The sequence below is a fragment of the Gymnogyps californianus genome, chromosome 1, assembly GCF_018139145.2.
Source record: "Gymnogyps californianus isolate 813 chromosome 1, ASM1813914v2, whole genome shotgun sequence".
Lineage (NCBI taxonomy): Eukaryota > Metazoa > Chordata > Aves > Accipitriformes > Cathartidae > Gymnogyps > Gymnogyps californianus.
In genome coordinates this window covers 105,408,262-105,432,240 of record NC_059471.1, presented here as the reverse complement: position 1 = coordinate 105,432,240, position 23,979 = coordinate 105,408,262, and the positions used below count along the sequence as shown (strand labels likewise).

Below are 23,979 nucleotides of genomic sequence, written 5' to 3'. Positions count from 1 at the left end.
AAGGCATGCGATTTTAGAGCATGTTTTTCTTAAGAGCTTTACCTCTGAATATGTACAAATATCTGCTGTAAATTGACTCTGTTGTAACAGACCAGATAACAGTAATTGTACACAGCCAATTGCTCATACATAATAAAAATGGCATTAAACTTGAAATTACACCTTCCATTTTTCTTAGAATTTAAAAGTTACTCTTGAAACACTTGACATAGGAGACATTTTGTAAACTATGAGGGCAGTTACATAACTGAAAATTGAAATAAAACTTTACAGCTGCCTATCATTTTAAAGAGTTTAACAAAAAGGAAAGGTATATGAGACTTCAGTATTACTCCTTTATGATATGCCAAATTAACTTGGGGGATCATTGTTAGTTAATAAAGGAGAACAAATGAAGTACTAAAAAGGTTCTGGGTAGGCTACAGAAAAAAATGTTAGATTAAGAGTCAATCAAGTTTTAATCTAAAAACCTTGTTTCCCACACTAACTGAGAACAAAGTGACTATCAAAATACTTATGATTTACAGAACAGAGCAAAAGGACATGTGGAGGGGAAGTTCACACTGTAACTAGACTGAAGTTTGACTTTTTTTTCCCCCAAAATCTGAAACAGGAAAAGAAACATGAAAGATTTATCACTTCAGTGCTCTACAACAACAATACAACGATGACTGTGATTTACACGTGCTATGTTTTCTATTTTCAAAGTCAACGCAGTATTTAAGAGTATAAAACTAGCAAAAAATACTCTGGGCAGCCAATGTTTCATGGGCCATTGATGAGCATGGGAGCTTTGTGTTTTCAAAAAATTGTGAATACTGTAAACATTGTTTTAGATTGGCTTAGGCCAACCCAGGTCAATGTGTCTCTCAAAATAGGGTGGCTATGTGCTCTCCTCTTCCTCAGCTGCATGCCCCAGCCTGGTCTCCTGCCAGCATTACCACATCTGTGACCATGCCATCAGCAAGATCAGAGACCTGGGTTTTGAGACAGCCCTTAACGAAAGGCAGTTTTGGGATTATTTATTTAATCAGCTCAGCTCACATTTCACCAAAACTGTTTGCCAACTGATCTTTGCTGAACTGAGATGAGCTGCAAGAGGAAGGCTGAAGGACAGGCAGCAGAAAGACGAACCCAGATGCTTCAGCCTCTGAATGCTTCCTCCAACTCTGCTCTGGCAAAGCGTTCACAGACAGCTATAGGCCTCCCTGTGGCAGTGCAGTCACCATCAGATGGAAACCCTGCCGAAGAGACTTCCATTTCTTCCCAGACTAAAGAAAAACTACATAATTCAATTCAAGCTTAGCCAGGTTATGAAATGGAGGTAACAAAAATTGCCCAGTACACAGGGAGCCGCATTTGAGGTCTATTACAGAGCTTGCATAAGGTTGTATAAGGTATTCCTGAAGGTTGTTCTCCAAAAAGAAAACCACAGACACACACACACACACAAGTCCACGGTACGCAAAGGGAAGGAGTTTGCCTATCACATATTTAGTATAGACTGAATAAATAAATCCCAGAAAACAGGTAAAAGGAAACAGCTCCAGCTATAGGCTCACGTACGTGCTGTTGATCATTTCTCATTTGTGCTGTAAGGTGAAATACAGGCTTTGAGTCATAGGGTAGGATGCTCCTGTGTTAAGTATCATAAAAACGGTAAGGTAGTCCTTTTCCCAAAGGGTTTGTAATCTCTGTTGGGTGGACTGGTTCCAAATAGCTGTAGTCACAGGGAGCTGATAGTCAATAGTCTTGCAGCATATTAAGAACAGTCACTAGGGGAAGAGAATGACTCAACATGATTCAACTCTGAACGCAATTCAGAAATTGCATCCTAGGTTAAACTACAATAAAAAGGTATGAAAACACATCATATGTAAGACCAACTCAATGAAGAACAGCTAAGGGAAAAACTAAAATAAAAACCAGCCTCCTTCAAAGCATGGAAGATCAGACTTCCTAAGAAGCAGATAATGCTTATGTATTCACCCGAGTACCTTCTGGAAAAAGAAGTAGAAGCTGGTATTACTACAGAGCCAAAATTAATTTGTGTTACCAAAATTAACTTTGATATCAAGTTGTTATGATTCAATTTTCTGTTGACCTAGTTGCAATGATCTAATAGAAAAAAATGGGGTAATTTAAATATTTTACACATCAAGAACTTACTGACAAAGCCACTGGGAGTTAAAGATCAAACATATTAATGCAGAAAGTAAATAATTTCCAATAATCATGATCCTCATTCATTATCCCTAGCACAGGTTTTTGCTATCTTTCAGTATTTCAAACTGAACAATTAGGAAGCATTTTTAATGGCCAGGTTAAGTACATCAGTTTGAGTACAGAACTAAGATACAACTCTTACCTATCAATTCTGCTTTTTTTAGGTACACACAAAAAATTCCTGGGTGGAAAACAACAAGAAAAATTCAGAAGGTTAAGAAGAAAGGTTACGACTATGATTTTTTTTTTTTGAAGAATACTCGTATATTCTACTGAAACTGAAGTACTTTGTATTAGCTTCAGGTTCACACATTTAACTGGAACAAATTCCCCTTTAAGTTCCCTTAGTGATCATTAAGAAAAGTTTCCATGTGATTCTGAACATACTGAAAAACCCTACTATTATTTCTCAACCTAGAGGTCAGTAAGAAAGTTCAAAATGTCTGAATAAAGTTTAAATGACAGCGAAAGCAAAAAGGAGAACTGCTCATACATTCACTAATACAGACGAAACCACTCATGAGGAAAGACTATACTGTAATCACTAAATCAGCAGCAATTCTTCAAGCTAATGAAGTATTAAAGCTATTAGCTTTATTATTGTTAACAAGCAGGCTGTAGGTATTATTAAGTATTATGCTGGTATCTACACATAAATAGATCAAGTCTAGGAAGTTTAAAACCAAACTGGCCATGTACAACCACTCTGCAGAACCAGATTTTTCATTTCCATCACTTTGTAACTCCCCTACACTGGCATGTTTCTTCATTTTTAACCCAATGAAGGCACAAGCGGAGAAGAGTAGAGTACAGCCCCTTTCAAATAAAACCAATGCAAGTCTTTTCATGGAGAATAAATGAATGCAAGCATAGGATTAAAAAAAAAAACCACCCAGACAATCCCATCAGATGCTTGCTTTGGTAAGTGAATGCCAGTGCCTTCCTACCCCTGGGTACCATTGTTGTTCTTTCTTTAGCTTCCTATAACAAGGATGAGTCAAGTACAGAAACTCGTGATACCCCCTACACTAACAGGCCAGACAAGACTGGCAGGGAGGCAGATGATGGTAGGAGGGAAGTAACAGCTCGCTCCAGAGGGGACAGAGTGCCTCCCCATCAGCGGCCCCCCAGCTTCCCGGGGCCAAGCTAGCAGCTCCTCGGACCATCCACCCTGACCACTTACCTCCCTGCCTGACCTCCGTGCAGCTTTCCAAGCACAAAAATCTCACACACAGTCAAAACGGTTCCTTACAAAAAATACGCTACTGTCCCACTTCTTTTGGAAGAGGGGTCGAATGGAGGGCTGCTAGTTGTAGTCTACTCGGCTCTCAGTTTTCAGGGCTGTTGACAAACCAAGTGTCCAAATCTGAAGAGCTTCAAGAGAAGCAAACTTTAAAAAACAAAAAAAACCCAACAAACAAACAAAAAACCCAACAAAAACCACAAAAAAGTCATCAAAAGTAAGAACTGAGAGAATTTGGGACAGTTCTATCAAAAAAAAAAACCACCACCAAATGCAACTGCATGAGAAGGTTCTTGGGTTTCTGTTGCCACTGATCCCATGACAAGTATACTAAAAATAGCTTGCTTTTCCAATTTCAAAGTGAATCTAGTATCTACATAGATTCATCAAAACCTGAATTCCTAGATGGTTAATGGATGCTTCATTCTTACCAATCACGCATAACCATTTTCAACTTTTATTTTCCATTGCAGAGTCTTCCGCAAGAAAACAAACCCCCACATTTGAACACAAAGTGTTCAGTAGTTTTTAGCATCGACCACGAGTATAAGCTTTCATGTGAAAGACAAAGGAACCCAAAGGGAATTTCTGCTTGCGTGATAAAGATGCCTGTGCTTGTGGGTAAGGGACTGGAAGTGTTGAAGCATGTTTGACCTTCAAATGTCAGCATGTTCATCTTGCAAAGATTTCGGATGTTTACACAAGCATGAAGGGCTGTAACTCTTTCCCTAGGGACACACTGCGAGTGCAGCGATCCGTCCAGCAGGAAGACGGCTGGTGTCATCCCAGCACAGCTCTGTGGATGCAGCCCTTGAATCCCAGCTTGCCATTTCATGGGAACAGTGCTGGGTCCGAGCCCAGCTGACGCAAGGCCGTACCTCTCCTTCATCCCGAGGCTGTCAGCAACAAGGTCTGATGAACGAACGTGTGCTGGACCTGAGCGACTTCAAGCACAGCCGTGTAATGCTGCCATGCCTCCCCTTGCCAGTTATGGACAATTTATCCTTTGAGGGCAGATAAACGCTGAGGTGCTGCGCTGTCACATCGTAAGTACTAGCTTTATCAGTCCTATTTGCCTGAAGGGCAACGTGCCCTAAATGAGAAATACCTTACTGAAAATTAACGAAGTTCTTTCCTACACTTACTGAAAGTTATTTTGCAAACACTTTTCCAAGGTTACAGATGAGCTCTCTGACACAAACTTTCCCCAAAAGCCAGGCTATCCACTAAGGATGAGAATGTAAGGGCATTTTTATAAACAAATGTCTAAAGTCTCTTAATGAAGGACAAAATACCTTTCACAGAAAGCCACTTAAAAATCATTAAATACCGGGTTTTGCCTGCCTAAATTAAAAAGACAAATATGGAGATTAATTCATACCAGCACTCTGACAACAAAAGAATAAATAATACATATACTGTTGCTTATAGTGCTTTTTTCTTTTTTTCAATTTTGTTGCTATGATTAACAAATTAAGAACCATTTTACTGTGCTATTTAAAAAACAAACACATTTTTCATTAAAAGTAATTCTGATGTCTTGGTGAAAGTATTGTGACGTAAAAAAATACCAAATCTAGAAACCACTTTAGAACTTAAATTCAAAGTGATAGAGCTTAAATACAAGGCCACCTCTGAATCACATGGACACAATAATACTGTTAAAAGTAATAAAAAAACCAACATGGACATAACGTACAACTCAAGGTGCACAATAACAGCTTTTGTCCAGAGGCTGCTAATACCCATTGCTAATTTGTGTTTCATGCAATGAAAGGTGGTTCAGCTGTTCCAGACCCAAGGGGACTCTAGAAGCAGTAACAGACTTATTCAGTGACAAAAACCAAGGAACCGCGCCCAGCATTCCCAAAGAATTCATCCATTTGCTTCTGACCAAAGTAATGGTCAAGTGGAATCACTACTTCGCTCACTATTTCCTGCGTACACGTGACAGAGGACAGCACAGCCTCAGTCAAGAAATGGGTATTTTTAAAAGCATGTCACAAGCCTAATCCACTCTCCCACAAGACTTTGGAAATGCAGTTTCAGTAGCACCACTCATAACCAAGAGGCTCCTTCCCAAAGTTCTGCCCACTACTGTGGCTTGTTCTCCTTTGGATTTCAAAACTTGAAACATTATTCTGAGTTTCCCTGTTTTATTCAGTTGCAATGTTGGATTTGATGCAGAGGAAGAACAACAATGCCAGTACTTAAAAAAAGTGACAACAATGTTCTTCCATCCTGCCTACAAGATAATGGACTTCAAATAAAGACTAAAGAAATCTTCAGCTCATCCAATGTTATAAGCCACATACGGGATAGAAGCAGTGGAGGGGAAGAAAAAAAAAATCTTAAGGATTTAAGGTGGGGGGTTTTTTGTTGGGTTTTTTTGTTTGTTTTAAAAGAAGAATTAAATGCAGCTGTAAGGAAACATGGAATCACAGATCTGCATTTTTCACTGAAAAAGGAAGATTAAAGACCATTTAAAACATTCAGCAGATACCACCAAAGAGGAAACCAATGACCATTTTTGTTATACAACACAAGGTCATCTTAGTTTAGCTAAGCTTTAAGTAGAGTATCTCACAGCAGTTAGGTCATCTGACAGAGCAACAGGACCTTCCTTCAACACAAATAAAGCAACATCAGAAACAACCCTCAGTCTGTGTCTATAACAGTCATAACCTAGAACGCTTTAATAAAGCAAATTTTATTGCAATTTGTTGAAAAATAAAATATAAAGTAGAAGCTAAGTGGAGGCAATTATACCTTTCTTTACATCTGATGACGCACTGACAGGTGTGCACAAACACCTTACCACTCAGAACCCAGAGCACGTTTTTGCTGTGACAGAAGGGTATTTTTTTTCCTCTTAAGTGCTATCTTGCCTTTGTGCTAGAACAGACTGATCTCACTGCTCCCAGGAAGGATCACAGGGTGTCTGTCTATCTGCCTGGCTCAGGTAGCATCAAGTGAGATGTGAAATGAGATGAGAGGAGATACATAGCAGAGCTGATGAAGAGCTGGGAAGCAGACACAAGTAAGAATGGCTTGGACAGCAGATGCTGAGAGGAAGCAGAAGAGGACGTGCTGAGAGGAGGAGATGGATGCCAAGCGAGGAAGAGGATTGCTCAGAAGGAAAGGAGAGGTGAAGAAACATGAGTGCCTGGGGGCAAGGAGACTTGAGTGGAATGGTGATGGACAAGACAGTAGTGCCTGGTGAGCTAAAGAAGGGAGCAAGGCTGGAAAACCTGGAGTGACAGAGAGACTTGGTAAGAAGAGCAGGACAGGGGCAGCAGCACTCAGAGATACAGAAAAGCAGGAGAGCAGCAGGTTAGAGGAGACGGGGCTAAGAAGTCTGATGACAAGCACTCTTTAATGTGGGAAAGGAACCCACGTAAGCACAAGAATGCCCATCTCAGTCTAAAAAACCCTTTTAGCTCAAGTGGTCAACAGCAGGTACCTACAATACAACCTCAAAAAAGGGTGTCAAGTGTAGAAGAGCATGCGGCAGTATTTCCCCAAGACAATGTTTCACCACCACCTCCACAGACACAAGACTATGGTCCCTAACACCTGATGAGTTATCCTGTAGTGAACTGTCCTGTTGGGCTTTGAACCTTTGTAGGCTCTCAACATCCACAAGACACTGTGGCAGAGGGATGAGGAGTTCATATACACCCTGTGCAACAAAATATACAACTCTGCAATGACTTCTGTTTGCTTGGTGCCTGAAGCCTGCTAGTCTCATCTGATAACCCGAGGTCTCATCGTGAAAGATAGGGTGAATGACCATTCCTCATCCATCCTCTCCAACCTACTCATGACTTCACAGAGCGCTGCCAGAGCCTCCAGGCATCTTCCTTTCTACACTGGAAAGTTCTAATCTACTGCATCATTTCTTCTACGGGAGCCATGTCATACTTCAAGCACTCACCATCACTCTTCAAACTCCTCAGTTTTTACTAAGTACATACTTCTTATGAGAAAGACCAGAACTGCACACAGTGTTCACAAATACAGCTAAGTCCATAATTGACACAGTGGTACAGTTATGTCCTATGTCTCATTCCCCATTCCTTTCCTAATAATCCCTAACACTGCTTTTTTTGGCACTAATGAACCTATGTTTTCACAGAGCTATTAATACTCAAGGTCTCAGTCCTGAGAAGTTAGAGGCTACTCACAGTATCACCATATACACTAAGATAAGATTAATTTATTTTGTGCTTCTCCCATGTACACTGCTTTTACTACATCAATTTTCGCCTGCCATTTTACCTCCAGTCCATCAATATCAAAGACCCATCTGAAATTCTTCATAGTTTGCCTTTATTAATTCTACCTTGAATAACAGTGTCATCATCAAATGGGTCACCTCACGATTTACCCTCTTTTCCAAATCACAAATATTTTGAATGTCACAGGCACAAGAACTGATCCCTTGAGATTCTACTGGTGACCCTTCTCCACCTTGAGGATGGACCATTAATTCCTGCCTTTTTAAATCTTTCTTCTTATTTAGCCACATAAGAGTTTTCTCTTCTATTCCATGGTAGATTAATTTCTTTAATAGCTTCTGGTAATGGACCTTGTTAAATTTCTTTTGAAAAATCAAAGCAGACACACTTCCATTTGCCTACCTACTCCTTTAAAAAAAACTGAAAAAGCCCCATGCTCAATATCATACTGACAAGTCCAATATTCCTAGGTGTTCAGCACTTCAAAAAAGCACACACCACACCCCCCCATGCTTACTGAAATGCATTTTCAGGATCTTTCCTAGCACCTTTTAGAAATATAGATTCCCATCACTGACTCTTCCTTTGCAGTTAACAACTGCATCAAAGCTGTTGGCAACATTCAATCCTCCTCTGAGACCAGAATGCATTTAGCATGAGATCTTACCACTGCTTTCAGTTAGGTGACAGAAATCTGTGGGAAGATGCTTCATATGCAAATCAATTTAATGACATGTGGTAAGATGTATACTTCCTTTCTCTCCCTCTCCCCGTCTTTCCTTCCTAAAAGGCTAAGCAAACAACACAATTTAATTAGCAGAATTCTCCCATTGCAAAATTAAGTACTGTATGTTGAAGGAAACACCAAAAAAAAAAAAAAAAGGATGAATCAGCTCTGTGGCACTACAAAGATGCTCAGATGAAACATTCCTGGTTTATCTGTTCCAAAAGCTGGATGCATATAATGAACAAGCTATGAAACTTATGCAGTGGCTTCATGCATTACTCAACAGGTTGTGTGTGTGTGAATGCACACATCTATCAAAACCAAATATACATATATGCTTCATAAAGAATTCTTGTGTGCATGTATACATACGCACACATACACATAAATGCTGTTTCAAGCACTTTACAATTTGGAGCCCAACTATTAACAGATACTTTTGGTTTTGAAGCTTCTCCCCAGCCTTTCTCCAGCCTTCCAACTACAACCTAGGGATGACACTCCTCACCGTCATGACCTTTATGAAATTAGACCTGTGTCTCCAAAGTGCTTGAGTAAGGTTAAGAGAAACTTCTGAGAGGAAAATCAGTTTTGTCTTCAGGCAGGATTTGAGTGGCGAGCAGCAACTAAGGCTGTGGGAAAGGTCGAGCCTGGAGGTGAAAAGAAAACACCGAATGGCTCATTCAGGCATGCACAGCGGGACAGGGCAGGCAGATGGGGCCGCCCTGCAATTGCAGCCTCCCTGGTACCTCTTGCACAGGAAGGGTCAAACTATGGTCAGGAGGCTACCTTAGCTTCTCCCTTTCCTAATTTCTGAGCTCTTTTTAACCTTACTAATACTCTTTCAGCACGACTTTTTGTGGTTAACTCATTTTATAGAAAGCACCGCAGAAAAAGCAGGAATATGCTACTTTTAATCCCTGACACACTCAGCCTGGACAGAGTTACAAGAGACAGAAAACTTAGTCCAGCTAACATTGGTCATTCAAGCAGAAAAATGACTTATCCTTTCAAGCTCCTAAACATAAAAAAAAAAAAAACAACAAAAACCCAAAAAAACAGTATTTTACTACAATTTGTAATGCTGTCTTTAATAGATAGCTATGAAGACGACTTTCACATATCAGTGACCACTTCCTGTGAGCTGTTCCTGAAGTGTAGACACCACCTGTTCTGGTTTCCTTTGTCCGTTGTAAAGAGACAAATAAACCCCTCATTTTCAATGTTTACCTATAAAGAATTCTTTTACTGCTTTAGGAGTAGATCTGCAGAGCTGTTATGTTCAAGCTCTTAAAAAGTTTTTGTGTTGTGACGTGTTCCACAAATCCTTGTCTTATTAAAACCTTACTGCAGTCACCAAACAAGTAAAACATATGTACACCCTAAAAATGCACAGAAATACACAAGTTCAGATTTATTTCTTCTTCTGGGCTTATTATACAAAAATAACATGTTTTATATTTACTCTTAGCCGTACATAAAGGCACATTCTGGTCACCACCAGAATGCTAATTTTGCTTTATCTCTTCACTTCAAGGTTTCCATGCCTTCAGCTAGGATTGGGCTAAACCAACAGCTGAACCAATGTCTGGCTCAAGCGAGGAGGTGGAAGCCTCCAGAAACAGATCTGTGACTGCCTGAGGAAGTTTTCGCACTACCGGTGGGCCATCTCATTCAGGATTTCTCTGCCCACTGTCCACCTCTTCCTCCAGCTGATTGTATTTTGTCCCCTGAAACATGCCAAAGGACACTTTAACAGTTTATACAGTCCTGCTCTGCAAAGAAAATACTTGGAAAGACACAGTTATAAACCATGAGGCAATACAGCTGCTTAGAATGATAATAAAAAGGTAAACTCATTATTGTTTGTAGAAACAATCAGTAACCCAATTGATGCTTAACAGCCACTTTCTTCTCTACTACGGAAGCTGACCATAAAATTCGGGCCAATTAGAGTTCAGGTATAACAGAAAACCATTTCTATTCAATGAAGCATGTCAGGGCACGCTCTTAATTACACCGCTGCACAGAAGCAAATTTAAGAACACACTTTAAGAACTGAGGCTCTAAAAGCTTGCCACAATTAGCTCAGCCACGAAGATGCAGAAACAGGAGAAAACTCTGACTGCCAGCACAACGCCGAAGAGCTGCCGGTATGCAGCCAAGCACGGTTTTGGACCTGGGCAGGGACCTGGCTTGGGAGCACCTGCCAAGGCTTTGCTGCAGTGGAAGGAAGCCAGCGTGTTAGGACACCTCATTATCCCTGCAGTGCTTGCAGTTTCACAAAAAAATGTGCCTAGCCCGTGCAGGCAGGGCTTTCTCATCCGCTCGCCAGCACTATACCAAAAATACCACTAGTAGGCAGGAATATTGTCTGTGAGGGAGAAAAGAAGAGAGATGAAATATTTCTCCCAACAAATAGTTGCGCCTTTCATTGCACCTAGGATTTCTCTACCCGTGGTCTCCCCACTAAGCAATTCAGATTGTCAGTATTTTTGGAGATCCTCTCCTTCCTGTCAGCTAGTGCTGTCAGAAAAACTAGACATGATGTAGTTGTGTAGGCTGAAACTAAGCGTATTTTTTTATTTTAGGAAAAGAGTGTGGTGTGAGGCTTGTCTGCATCACTCACACGGCTGAGCGGAGACTGAGGCAAGCTGGAGGTGGATAGCTAAACTAGTAGGGTGTCGTGGTTTAACCCCAGCCGGCAACTAAGCACCACGCAGCCGCTCGCTCACTGCCCCCCCACCCCTGGGATGGGGGAGAGAATCAGGAAAAAAAAACTCGTGAGTTGAGATAAAGACAGTTTAATAGGACAGAAAGGAATGAAAAACAATGATAATGATAATAATAATAATATGACAATAGCAATACTAAAAGAATTAAACTATACAAAGCAAGTGGTGCACAATGCAATTGCTCACCACTCATTGACCGATGCCCAGTTAGTTCCCGAGCAGCGATCCCCCCTCCCAGTTAACTCCCCCCAGTTTATATACTGGGCATGATGTCATATGGTATGGAATAGCTCTTTGGCCAGTTTGGGTCAGCTGTCCTGATGGTGTCCCCTCCCAGCTTCTTGTGCCCCTCCAGCCTTCTTGCTGGCTGGGCACGAGAAGCTGAGAAATCCTTGACTTAGTATAAACACTACTTAGCAACAACTGAAAACATCAGTGTGTTATCAACATTATTTTCCTACTAAATCCAAAACACAGCACTATACCAGCTACTAGGAAGAAAATTAACTCTGTCCTAGCCGAAACCAGGACATAGGGACAGGAAAACTCTGAGAATTATTTAATGTCATTCTGTTGATTAGGCAGTGCATGGAAAAGCCAGTGGAAAGTGCTTCCAAAGTATCCAGAAGAGATGCTTTACCATTGCAATCAGAAACAGGTGCACTAGACTGGGGGGGGGCAAGTATTGCCATGTAGCAGGAATAAACAGGCATTTCACATGCTTGTGTGAAAAAATCCCACAGTTAAAATTGCGAGTAAACTACCAAATGAACCAAAAGAACTGTCAATTACATATATCTATTCAAATGATTAATTCCAGGCACAACCTTGGTGTTTTCTTTGGTCTAATTGGCTAGGCATGCGTATCAAAACTTGAGTACGCCTTTTCTTCTGACATCAACAAGTGGTTAACTTTACAAGCTGTTAGAGTAATAAAGCATGACAAGTTAATAAATATTTTCAAAGATGTTTTTGTTAAAACCAGAAACAGAAGCCAGCTTTTCACTACGTAACGAAACAGAAAAATATACTTGTCATATAACCTAAACCACTTGTTTATGAACAAACGATTGCAAGTAATCATGTTTTGATTGACAGAGGCTACATACATAATGATATTCCAATACATCTGAATCCTTCAAACACTGTCTGAATACTGTGCTTAGCAGCATACATTAACAGGATAATGGAACAGAGTCACATGTGAGTATGCAGGCAAGCACTTTACACAGCGCAGTTAATCAATGCCCTGGTAATTCCCCTTTACCCCACCTTGCAGTTGTTTGTCTGCCGTGCCCACATATCAATCCACAAACATCTGCATAATTCAGCTTCTCCTCTGTCTCCAGGGCTACGGTGCACAACGAGCAGCTAGGCTGGGGTGTATTTCACCAACAGTAAATGAAATGTCATCTATTCAGAAAAGTATAGCCATACATTTATCCAAGGTATTCAAAGAATCACGGTACTGGGACAAGGATGCCTGCTCCCGCTGCCAGCTGGGAACACAGAGTGAATTACCTCATTTCACAGCCCACACTGCACAAATTCGCCAGCTGCTTTTCCTCAGGCAAGAAGTGAAGAGAGGAGAGAGCAAACCAGAACTGCTTACTGCCCACACTGCCCTAACACAGGCAGAAATCCTGCCCTCCTGCTGCAGCCGGTGGCAGATCTCCCTCTAACGTTAACAAGGCCAGGTTTGCGGCCAGGATATTTTTCAAGGACAGTTTCCATAAAACGAAATGGAAATCACGGGCTTCTTGGCACTGCCTGATGAAACCCTGCAGCCGTGCCCCACAGCAAGCTTACTGTCACCATTTTGGAGGGCTCAGTCTTAAAAGCACCTGCTTTTTGCATGCTGCAGGTATGAGGATGCCAGCACGCACACCCAACACCATGCCAAGGAAGAGCTGCAGATCTTCACTCTTCGGCCAGCACATCTCATGGCTCATCATCCTTTGCCTGAGCACCAAAACACGTTTGTGGCTCTATGTCAAGCAGCACACTCCTCACTCAAATAGCATAATTTAACCCTTTAATCTTTGTATTACTAAAAAAAAAAAAAAAGCCCCAACCCTCAAATCCTAGATTTTTTTTTTCCCCCCTTCAAGACAGCAGTCTGGCACTATCATTCGAGAGACCTAAATATCCACCTAGATTCCTATTTCTGTCATGAGTTGGCTAACAGAGCGTCGAGCCATAAGCAGCACACACTGGAAGATGTCATTTTCTAAAAGCAGGAAGATGAAGATAGTTTTAAGGCAAATGCCTTCAGCGTGTTCAGAAAGGTAACTAAATTTTTCTCAACAATTTTCTTTTCACAAGAAGTTTCCCCTCTTCAACGAACTGAAACTATACAGTAATCCCCTGTGTGCCTGGAAGCATGCAATGAATACATCAGTAAATCAGATTTATTGCAGGAGAACATTTTCTCAAAGCTTGCAGTTTTAAGAACATTACAAAGCCCTGCACACAGGCACAAAATCATATCTTAAAATTAAATTAAAGCAGTAATGCTTTTCTTCTTTGGGTTCAATTAGAACATTTTTAGGGGGCATATTTATGTGGTCACTGCAAAGAGACATGGCTGACTCAAATAAGGGGCTTTCGTTTTGCCTTATTTAAATTATTGCTTTTATGCTTTAGTTGCATCCACTTAAGAAAAGAAAATATGAAGCTGTGTAATCTAATAAATCTGATCAATATTATTAAAGTATACTGCTACAAATAGCTGCAGTAACTACCATCATGCATGAGTCTCAAAGAGAAAAAACTCATGGAGCAGCCAAGTGCTGTAGTGATATGCTCTCTACATGTCTCAGACAGCCTCAGCTGAAGACTGGGATGCAAATGGACTGTGAAGATGCTCTGGCCTGAAAGCAGACACATTTCTGTCACTCACTGTGTCTCACCTCTGTGGAAAACAAATATCAAGATGGAAGAAACTATAAGCTGACTCAAGATACTGAAAGCGATTCTCACAGAAGAGTAAAATTTCTAAGACTGGAATCAGCTCCCTACTGCCAAACTTCCTTTTGTCATCTTAATTCTTACTAGAGTCAATGGATTTAACAGTGGTCTACATCAAGGGTCTACTTGCACTAAAATTACTGAGGAATGGGCACTGCCAGTGCCCAACTTCTGAAATTGCCCACTAGCAGCTACCACACCAAGGATAGCTGAGGCACATGCAGAGCTGACAGGCAGGATTCAACTTTTAAAAAATTTATCTTTTAACACTGAAGAAGTATTAGCAGGAGAAAAAGAAAAGAAAAAAGCTCTCAGGTCTCCTTAACTCTGTAACAAATAAGATTTAGGAAGAAGTATTCCAAGACAGACATAGTACTGCTTATGGTGATAATTAATAAAATCAGTATCCTCATACCGAGCTGTTTGTGCAAGCTACAAGATTAGTTACCAAAATAAAAAACCCAACTTGATATCGCATAAAATTATTAAAAAAGATAATCTGTCATCAAAGCCATGACACACTGACAGACTGAATTCAATCAACTCCCTGCCTCCAGTCTACTCCCTTGACGTACAAGGCAGCAAGAGTATTCAAGGTATTTGACTACAGCTTTTAGACTACAGAAAAATCAAAGTAATAAATTAAAAGGGTAACTGTTCAACAGGAAAAGTAAATGAACAGTCTTCAGTAAAAACCCCAAACAATGCTTTTTTTTCCCTTCAAGACTTCTGCCCTTTTCAGAGGATCTGTTCATCTCACGATCAGCTTCATGACTATGACAGCAGTGAGCCAACAGGAGAGGACAACGTGAGCTGCTAGAAACAGATGAACGCCCCACTGCTGCGTACTAAGCAAGCCCAACTTCCCATGATGGGCTGTACTCCCAGCTTCACATGTGGGAAAATGACTCCTTCCAGCCTCCTCCTCTAATGCACTTTCACCGCATACAAGAAAGTCCAACTTTAACCATACACAACAAGCAGAGGGCTGGTTGACGGAGAAATGACAGATAATGGCCACATTCACCATTTTTCCTCCAGTGGAAGTAAGTATGTGGCTGCTCTTCCCCCAGTAAACTCTTGGGAACATCAGTATCTAAGGCTTTTGTTTCTATTAGTTTTATTCTAGTCAGGGTCAAAAGATGAATGGAAGCATAGAAGGATGACAAACTCAAACAGAGGCAGACACAACTGCATAAGCCTCAATTACAAGGAAATCAGACAAAAAATAGCATATGGGGGGATGTTAAAATAGAAAATAGGAGCTAAGGGCAAAGCATTAATGAGCATGAGGTGCTTAAATGTCTTTAAAATTTTTGCCTCCAGCAAGCAAAGCCTACCTTGCTACTTAAGGCAGCAGACATTCAACTCCCAATAATTTTTCATTCAAAACTGCAACTCAGGAAAGACACCTTAAAAGTCCAAGTCCAGTTCCTCACTCCTGCAGGGAACTGCCTATAGTCCTGTTCATAAATTTATGAACTCCCTTCTAAATTACTAGACTTCTTATTCCTTTTACCAAAAGACTGCTGGAGCTCCTCACTCTTGCAGAAACTTCCTTATAATTTCCAGATTAAATTTATTCATGGCCAATTTATATTCATTTGCTCTTGTGATGACATTGTCTTTTATCTTAAATTAGGTTGTAAGTTCTGCAGGGCACTGACCAAATCTACGTAAGTATAGAGAGTCCTGAGCGTAATAGTTCCCTGCTCATAATTCAGAGCTTGGCTTATGATGACAATACAATAAATAATAAAAATTAGTTTTTATAGTTCTACTAGTCTGATCTTCTGCTGCTGCATCTCTAATTATTGCAACTACACTTGCATGGAATCTGATCAAATGTATCATGATGAAGCTAGGTGAGACTGCAGTTCTGCCCCACCTCTAACAAATTGCTTATCTGGCTCTACAAGTATATCAACACTACAAGCTGATGTTTTCATCTTCCCTATGGAAAACTGAAGAAAACACAGCAACAAATGGGCAGAAGAGCATGCCCCTTTTAGCATTAAAACTTCTGGTGGAAGTGACCAACTCAACTCACATAGAAGTCTGGAAAACACAAAAAAACCCAGCAGGTTCCTTCCCATAGTCAGGATTCATATTACTAGAGGCAGGTCCTTCCCCCCACCAAAAGTCTTGCATTTGCGTTCTCCTTGAACACTTTTGCTCAGAATAAACTAGTCATTCTTACCTACAGTAGCATCAACAATACACTGCAGGTCTAGAAACACTTATTTCGTATCCATACAAACAAACATCAGATTTAGAAACTTTACTGAACAATAAAATTTGCCTGATACTTCTCAGCACAGATTTTGCACATCTGCTGTTTTGGCACCTTTGGCCATAGTGGTAGCATGCTTGTTAGTTACTCTGTAGTCTTACCTTTTTTAAGTTGGTAGACTCACTACCTGGGCATCAGGCAGAGCGTGCCATGTGTTTTACCTATTCTACACAAATGAACAAAAATTCTACAAAGATTGCATATTTTCTGGATTTCTTTCATTATTTATTTCATGGAATAACTGGCCTGAGTTGCTTTCCACACATTTTAGCTGCCCTGGCTTAGTAGAAAAGCAAGTTCCAACTCTGAACTCCAGCATTTAAACATGAAACTAGGCAACCAATTTATCACAATTCAAATTGCAGTGGTAAAGCAACATATTTAAATAGCTCGTGGAATAATCTCAAGAAAATGTTGTCCCTAGAATGTTAATGAAAACAACAAATTAATATGATTCTGTTTTCTGAATGCTGACAGAAGTAAAGGTTAACAAAAAAATGAAGGACTGAACCTCCCTTTTAAATTGGTGAATCAATTCAAAGTACCAAGGACACAGGAGAGAACAGCAAGCAACTACTACAAAAATAAAGTTACAGAAAGAAACAGGGGAATTTATAATATAGCTTTTGCTTGCTTTCAAGAAAAACAGATTCCCATTGTCTTTCACAGTAAGAGACCAAGTACTAGATATTAAAAAAAAAATGGGTGGAAAAAAAGTATTTTTTTAGGGAAAAGATGGATAGTTTATAAGCAAAAAACCCTGTCAACTGGGCGCACACATGCATGTCTATATGGAAGGAAAACAGAAGAGAGGACAGATAATGACAAAAATCGGCGGAGTAAGCAGAAGCCTGGTTTGCAGTCACTCATAAAAATAGTATCAGGAAGAGCAGGACTATTTTCTCTCTAGTTAATGCAGTTCCAAAGGACTGAACAATTGGACAAAACCCACCTCAGAGAAGATGATAATACAGAGACATAAAAGATACTTATGTAGACTCTCTATCTTTTTCCTGAAGAGCCTGAAAAACCAAAGAGCAGGAAAAAACAGACTGAAACTCAGTCACTCACCCAAACACCTGTAGGGAACCACAATATGCGGGTGACCGTTGCACTGCTTCCATCCCCTCTTGCACCAGTTCTGGATTGTAACTGGCTGGTTGGCTTCAACAACATTGGTGATTTGTAATTCAGGGTATACCTAGCGTTAAAAGTATAAAAGAGACAAACGTTATCACAGGTATGCGCTCTGGGTCATGCAATACTGTTACACGTGGTTAACGTGGATATCACAATACAATACTGTGCTGGTTTTGGCTGGGATAGAGTTAGTTTTCTCAGTAGCTAGTATGGGGCTATGTTTTGGATTTGTGCTGAAAACAGTGTTGATAACACAGGGATGTTTTTGTTATTGCTGAGCAGTGCTTACACAGAGTCAAGGCCTTTTCTGTTTCTCACACCACCCCACCAGCAAGTAGGCTGGGGGTGCACAAGGAGTTGGGAGGGGACACAGCCAGAAGAGCTGACCCCAACAGACCAAAGGGATATTCCATACCATATGATGTCATGCTCAGCATATAAAGCTGGAGGAAGAAGAAGGAAGTGGGAGGACATTTGGAGTGATGGTGTTGGTCTTCCCAAGTAACCATTACACGTGATGGAGCCCTGCTTTCCTGGAGGTGGCTGAACACCTATCTGCCGATGGGAAGTGGTGAATGAATTCCTTGCTTTGCTGTGCTTGCATGAGCAGCTTTTGCTTTACCTATTAAACTGTCTTTACCTCAACCCATGAGTTTTCTCACTTTTACTCTTTCAATTCTCTCCCCCATCCCACCGGGGGTGGGGAGTGAGTGAGCAGCTGTGTGGTGCTTAGTTGCCAGCTGCGGTTAAACCACAACAAATACTCATTTTCCTATCTTCTCCCTCTTCTGCTGTCTAATGTACTTACTTCATGGTATGAGTATGTGCACTTACCTGGAAAGCTGGTGTGTTTGTTCATCAGTAAAAACATGTGGCCACCAGCTCAGAATACAATCGTGGTAACAGCTGGCTGTCAAAATATAACTTGGCCAGTTACACTTGCTTAAGCTAAAGATCAGCTAAACAGGTGCTTCATGGCTGACTAACCCTCTCCTCCATGTCTAGGCTATCACTCTCCTTGCAAAACTCCATATATTGGGCCTAATCTCCACACATCTAAAATTAATAGCATGCCTTTATGTTTATCTCAATCATTTTAACAAACACCGTAATTCTTTCCCACTGCAGTCTGCACAGTATTAAGTCTGTTGAATCAGTTATTCATATTTAGGCTTACATCACCAATATAAACCTACTTCCGACTTTCCTAAATTACTGAGATCAAAACCTTATCTGCTCTTAATACTGCAATACACTTCTACACCCACAACCATGCCAGCAGCAAACTGGATGACTAATTTATTGGCAAGCCACAACTTCGATCAAGCCACATATTTGGCTTTTTATCTCCCTCAGTCCCTTTATCTCACTCCCCTTTTTTAATTTTACTGTCAGTAATGGCTTATCTGGCCTCTTTCGCCAAGGACGGGTCTTAGCTGCTGACCTTTTGTGCAGACCTACCTCCCAGTCACCTTCTACACGCACGTTTCGGTTCATTGGGAGCACATTGCCTCACACTACACTGCGGTTCACGCTGTGAAAGGATTTCAGAGCATGCAAACCGTATTCCTTACGGATAAAACTTAACAGGAATACATGCTCCTGGAGCACACCTAATGGGTGGGTAGTCCACGCCACCAGGCTAGAGCTAACCACAGCAAAGCCTGCAAAGCGCGCCCAGCGTGGATGTTCAGCCCCTGCCGCTTCACTCCGCACTCCCAACTCTCACTGCACCACAGTAGTTGCTAACACAGCCTATGGCTCTCGCTTTTGATTTTTCAAATTGGCAATCTATCAGCCCTAATATCAAACTCAGAAGGTACTAGTTTTCCTTTGCCTTTCCTCAAGCAATCCTTAGCAATTTCCGAGTATGTCAGATCTGAGGATTTAGGTGGACTGAAAACTACAGCCTACTCATACCTACCAGTGGAAAAGAAAAACAGAAATAGGAACAAGCCAGAGGAAAAATAAGTAGTTGGAGATGGTCCAAAAACACCCTGCAGAAAAGGAACATAATCCCAACTAAAGAAAGCTGGTTCGAGATTGGGTGAATTCTGGGAGTCCCAAACCGATGCTTGGAAAACCACTGCAAGAACCTCAACAGCCCTGCCCTGAGGAAAAAGGATTCGTCTCAATCATTTATCTCCCCCAAGCTCACAGCATCCCAGTGGGCCCGTGCCTCTTGGCACTTCCCTGACCGAAGGTTTAAAATGTAACTGTGGCAAAAATGAAGCAAGCAGGCTATTTAAATGCAGCTCGAGTAAAAGTTTCCAATTTTAAAAGACGCTAATAAACAACAGTACAGCCTGTTCAGATTTGAGATCAGTAGTCTTTGAATGAATGTGGCCCAGTCTACAGGCATGGGAACAACAGAAAGTAATCAAAACATGATTGGAAATACTTGGGAAGAACTTCTTACTTTCATTAAGAGCATTAAACAATGCTCTTTATGCTAAAGAGACTGAACATCAACCTTGCCTTCTATTACAAAACAGCATTTTTTTAATCAGATACCTCTTGCTTTGCATAAGCACTTCACAGAAGCCATCTGGTATGTTTTTGCCAGCTTGGAGAGCACTCTCAGCTCGGAGAGCACTCTCAGCTCACTACAACGGATGGTTAAAGCGTGTGCAGAGGCTTCGGATGCAACCTTCTATGTTAACCCAGGGCACGAGATACAGTTCACTTCACGAAAGCCCACAGAGTAGAACTGAAAACTTAAGAGTGAAAGTTTCCTGCACTCAGAATATTGTAGCTTTGCTTTGTTCTTTTTGTCAGCAGGTGACCAGGGCTGATGGTCATCGTCCACATTACAAATATACCACCATTTTTACACTACTCGCAGAAAGCGGCTCCAGAGGAACTTGCTGCTCCCTCTGCTCCATCAGTGCTTCAAATACCGAACTCTGAACTGAAACAGCACGGTTACGTAATACTGGATGCCATCACAAACCATGCGCTTGGTATATCACAGTGTCACCGACACGGTCTCATCAGGGACATTTTAACATTCCTCAGGGTTAAGTGTCACTTGTCACGTACAGATGAAGTAAATGTCTTAAATGAAGACAACTAAAAAAAATTTCACAACGCTTGGACCAGAATGTTAAAAAAGGAAATTAAACAAACTCAAAGCAATTTATGCATCCACAGGAACATGTACATAGCTTTAAAATGATAGAAAATAGGACTCTGATCCATAAGAACAAAGACACACAAAGTTGCTTTCCTGAGGTGAATTTCTAATGAGTAAGAGTGAACTATTACAGTAGAACCTTATTGAAACAATAAGATTAGAGGGGAAAAAATTTAGTATATTATTTTTACTTTTGCTATTTCCCAAAAACAACATTTTAACTTCTGGTTAGTACAGTGGACCAAATTCTAAGTAGTTAACACTATTTGTCAAAAGCACACAAGGACAAAGAAATACAAAGAAGCCTCTTCTTCTGTTTCTACATCAGTTACTAAACTCCTAATTTCCTTTGACAGCTCACACAAAGCTCTGTCCACCCTTCACAAGAGAAAACAGGCTTTGAATTTCATTATCAATAGGTTAACGCCAGCAACGTGTATGCGCTGAGGAAAAGTTCCCCTCACTAGACTTACATAAGGTATTTGCTCTGAATTGAAGTGGGACCTACTTAGTGGCACAGAAAAATGAGCCTTGTATTTATTTATAGTGTCCCTAATGAGCCACTGCTCCTTCTAGAGAGTCAGAGCGAGCAGCTCGAGAAAGTTACAGGAGATCCAAACTTCCAACATTATCATAACTTGCTGCAGAGTAATTCCTTTAATATATTTTAAAAGAAGCAGTGGAAGAAACAGAGGTTAACGTAATATAAAAATTTTAACTGGCAATCAAGAGTTACAGCTAGATCTTCATTTACTTCTGTTTTCATTACCAAGTTTCCTTATATACCGACTTCAGAAACAGAAATCTAAAAAGCCTCTGCACTCAGGCTACTCAGAATTTGATGTAATCTTGTTTACATTCATGTTTACCACTACGAAGTCTGATGATGCATGGATTTAGTACTAAAATGTAGATGTGCTTAATAAAAGAAAGGGCATTTTGATCTGTCTACGTACAAAGTGTTGATGATATAATGGTGACAGTGTTACAACAAACTAGTCGAATACATGTTACCTAACAGGAGATTAGGGATTATTTTGAAACAAATCTGAGAAAAAACAAAAAGATACAGCAGAGGAAAACATTAAGCAAAGAAGCAGATGGGCCACCATCACCACAGCCACCCCTCCCGCCTGCAGAAGGAAGACCAGCCAAGAGGCCTTTTGGCACGGCCGGCACAGGCGGGTGCATCCCCAGGCCTCCCACACACAGGAGATGCCGGCCGCTCACATGGGACGGGGAGACCATTTCAGGAAGGGCCAGCTGGGGCAGCGGATGACAGCCACCGGCCAACGCAAGCTCCCCACGGTACGCTGCGGGCAAGAGGGAGGCACGGCTCCCAGGCGCGCAGGGAGGCGAGCCCCTTACTGGAATACCAGGCCCAGCGGCGGGGGCAGCGGTTCAGCAGGACTTGGATAAATTACAAGAGGTTCCAAGAAGAGTCAAAGAGCAATGACGAGATCACGTATCCTGCACAGAGGAAGTGCTCGACTCCAGGAATAGCCCATTTAGTATGGCCAAGCCTGGCTGCAGTTCACAACCACCTTCAAAAATTTAAAATCTGCCAACGTCTTAATTTATCACACAAACAGCTTACAAGAATGAGTTGCTGAGTGTTGAGACTGAACAACTGTGACCCCAAGGGTGCTTCTCCAAGTAGCCTACCCACTACCAGAGGTTTCTCTGTTAAAACAGGAAATGCCTGCCTAACAAGGACACTCCTATTCAGCCACTGCAGTGATGCTTGGAAGCATGTCCTATGAACGATGCTAGCCATCTTTGATGATTGCCCTGATCCATACAGAATCACAGACGGGTTGAGGTTGGAAGGGACCTCTGGAGGGCATCTGGCCCTACTCCCCTGCTCAAGCAGGGCCACCCAGAGCTGGCTGCCCAGGACTGTGTGTCCAGACAGCTTTTGAATATCTCAAGGATGAAGACTCCACAGCCTCTCTGGGTAACCTCTGCCAGCGCTCAAATACCAGCATTAAAAGCAACTGAAGTCTCTGAGATACTTTTTTTTTTTTTAAATCAATTCTTGATATATGATTATATAAAGTTTCTCCACCCAGTCATACATGCTCAGCAGAAGCAAACGAACTCTGTACATCTTGGTACAATCTTGAAGTAATACTTGAGCATAATCATGAGAGACATAGTCATCTCTGATATTAAAAGACATTTAGATTCAAAAGCACAATACTTCACCTCTTGATATTACTCATTACGCCCCTCATCTTCTAGAGTAACTCTGACCATTCAGAATATTGCTTCTTTTAGCATATTTTCAAATAAAATTTTGAACAGTTTACAAGGTTAGCTGACGATTAGGTTAGTGGAGCTATTTCAATTTACTTCCACATTTTTTATTACACAACTAAAATAACAATAGAAATAAGTATATATATAATTCTTGAAGTACTATCATAATGTATATGATTGGAATTAGTGGTACAGATTTATTCTTACTTCTGCTTGAACTTAAGGATCTTTTCCTGTATATTCCAAAAGCAGAATCATCATAGGGAAGAGAACAAGATTCAGTTTCAGAGTAACAAATGGCCTGAGTTACTAATGGAGTATGCTCCATCCACGGAAACCATTAAATGGAACACACACATGCTTGCACTTGCGCATACACACATGTACACACACCCCTTGTAAAATACAGGGTGGTGTTACACTTTAACATGAATTAAAAAAAAAAAAGAAACAGTATCTTAGACTAAAGAATGTAAAGCATAATCAGGAATTGGTGTCCATCTTCACCAACAATTTGGAATGGCAGAGAACCTGGGCAAGAGGCAAAAAAAAAAAAAATTGTTTAAAATTAAAGGTGCGAAATTAACATGTAATCAATTGCCATTTTTTATTTAAACACCTTAGTATTTTTCTCCAAAGTGCATCCCACATCAGTTTGAATTCTGACTGTTCCAAATCAGATATGTGTATTAGTTTAACTGTCACCAAATGCTGTATTGGTCTGAAGTGGACACATTTTCTTATTATCATTTGCTTCTATTCTTTTTTCTTAATCCTTCAGTTGTTTGCTGTACCTACTCATGATATCTTGGCTTAAATTAGATCACACATTTGGTTTCTAGATCTTCCTTTTACCCTAAGCTTCAGCACCTGGCACGGCAAGACTTTGAAGCGAGCCTGAATGTAATGCTCAACTCTCTACTCTCACAATGAGAAAAGGCTGCTCACTCTCTCCGAAAGCACATTGTCCAGTCTCTCTGCAACGTGCCACTGAAGAACTGGTGCT

The 23,979-nt window shown here is 40.9% G+C and overlaps 1 protein-coding gene across 4 annotated transcripts in view; it reads right to left on the bottom strand.

Moving 5' to 3' along the window:
- APP (amyloid beta precursor protein) overlaps positions 1-23,979 on the bottom strand; it is a 230,495-nt gene that overhangs the window by 138,507 nt on the left and 68,009 nt on the right. For all 4 annotated transcript variants that reach the window (XM_050915531.1, XM_050915532.1, XM_050915533.1 and 1 more), the window contains exon 3: positions 17,507-17,636. In XM_050915531.1, coding sequence (XP_050771488.1) covers positions 17,507-17,636 — 130 coding nt within the window. The remainder of the gene's footprint in view (positions 1-17,506; positions 17,637-23,979) is intronic.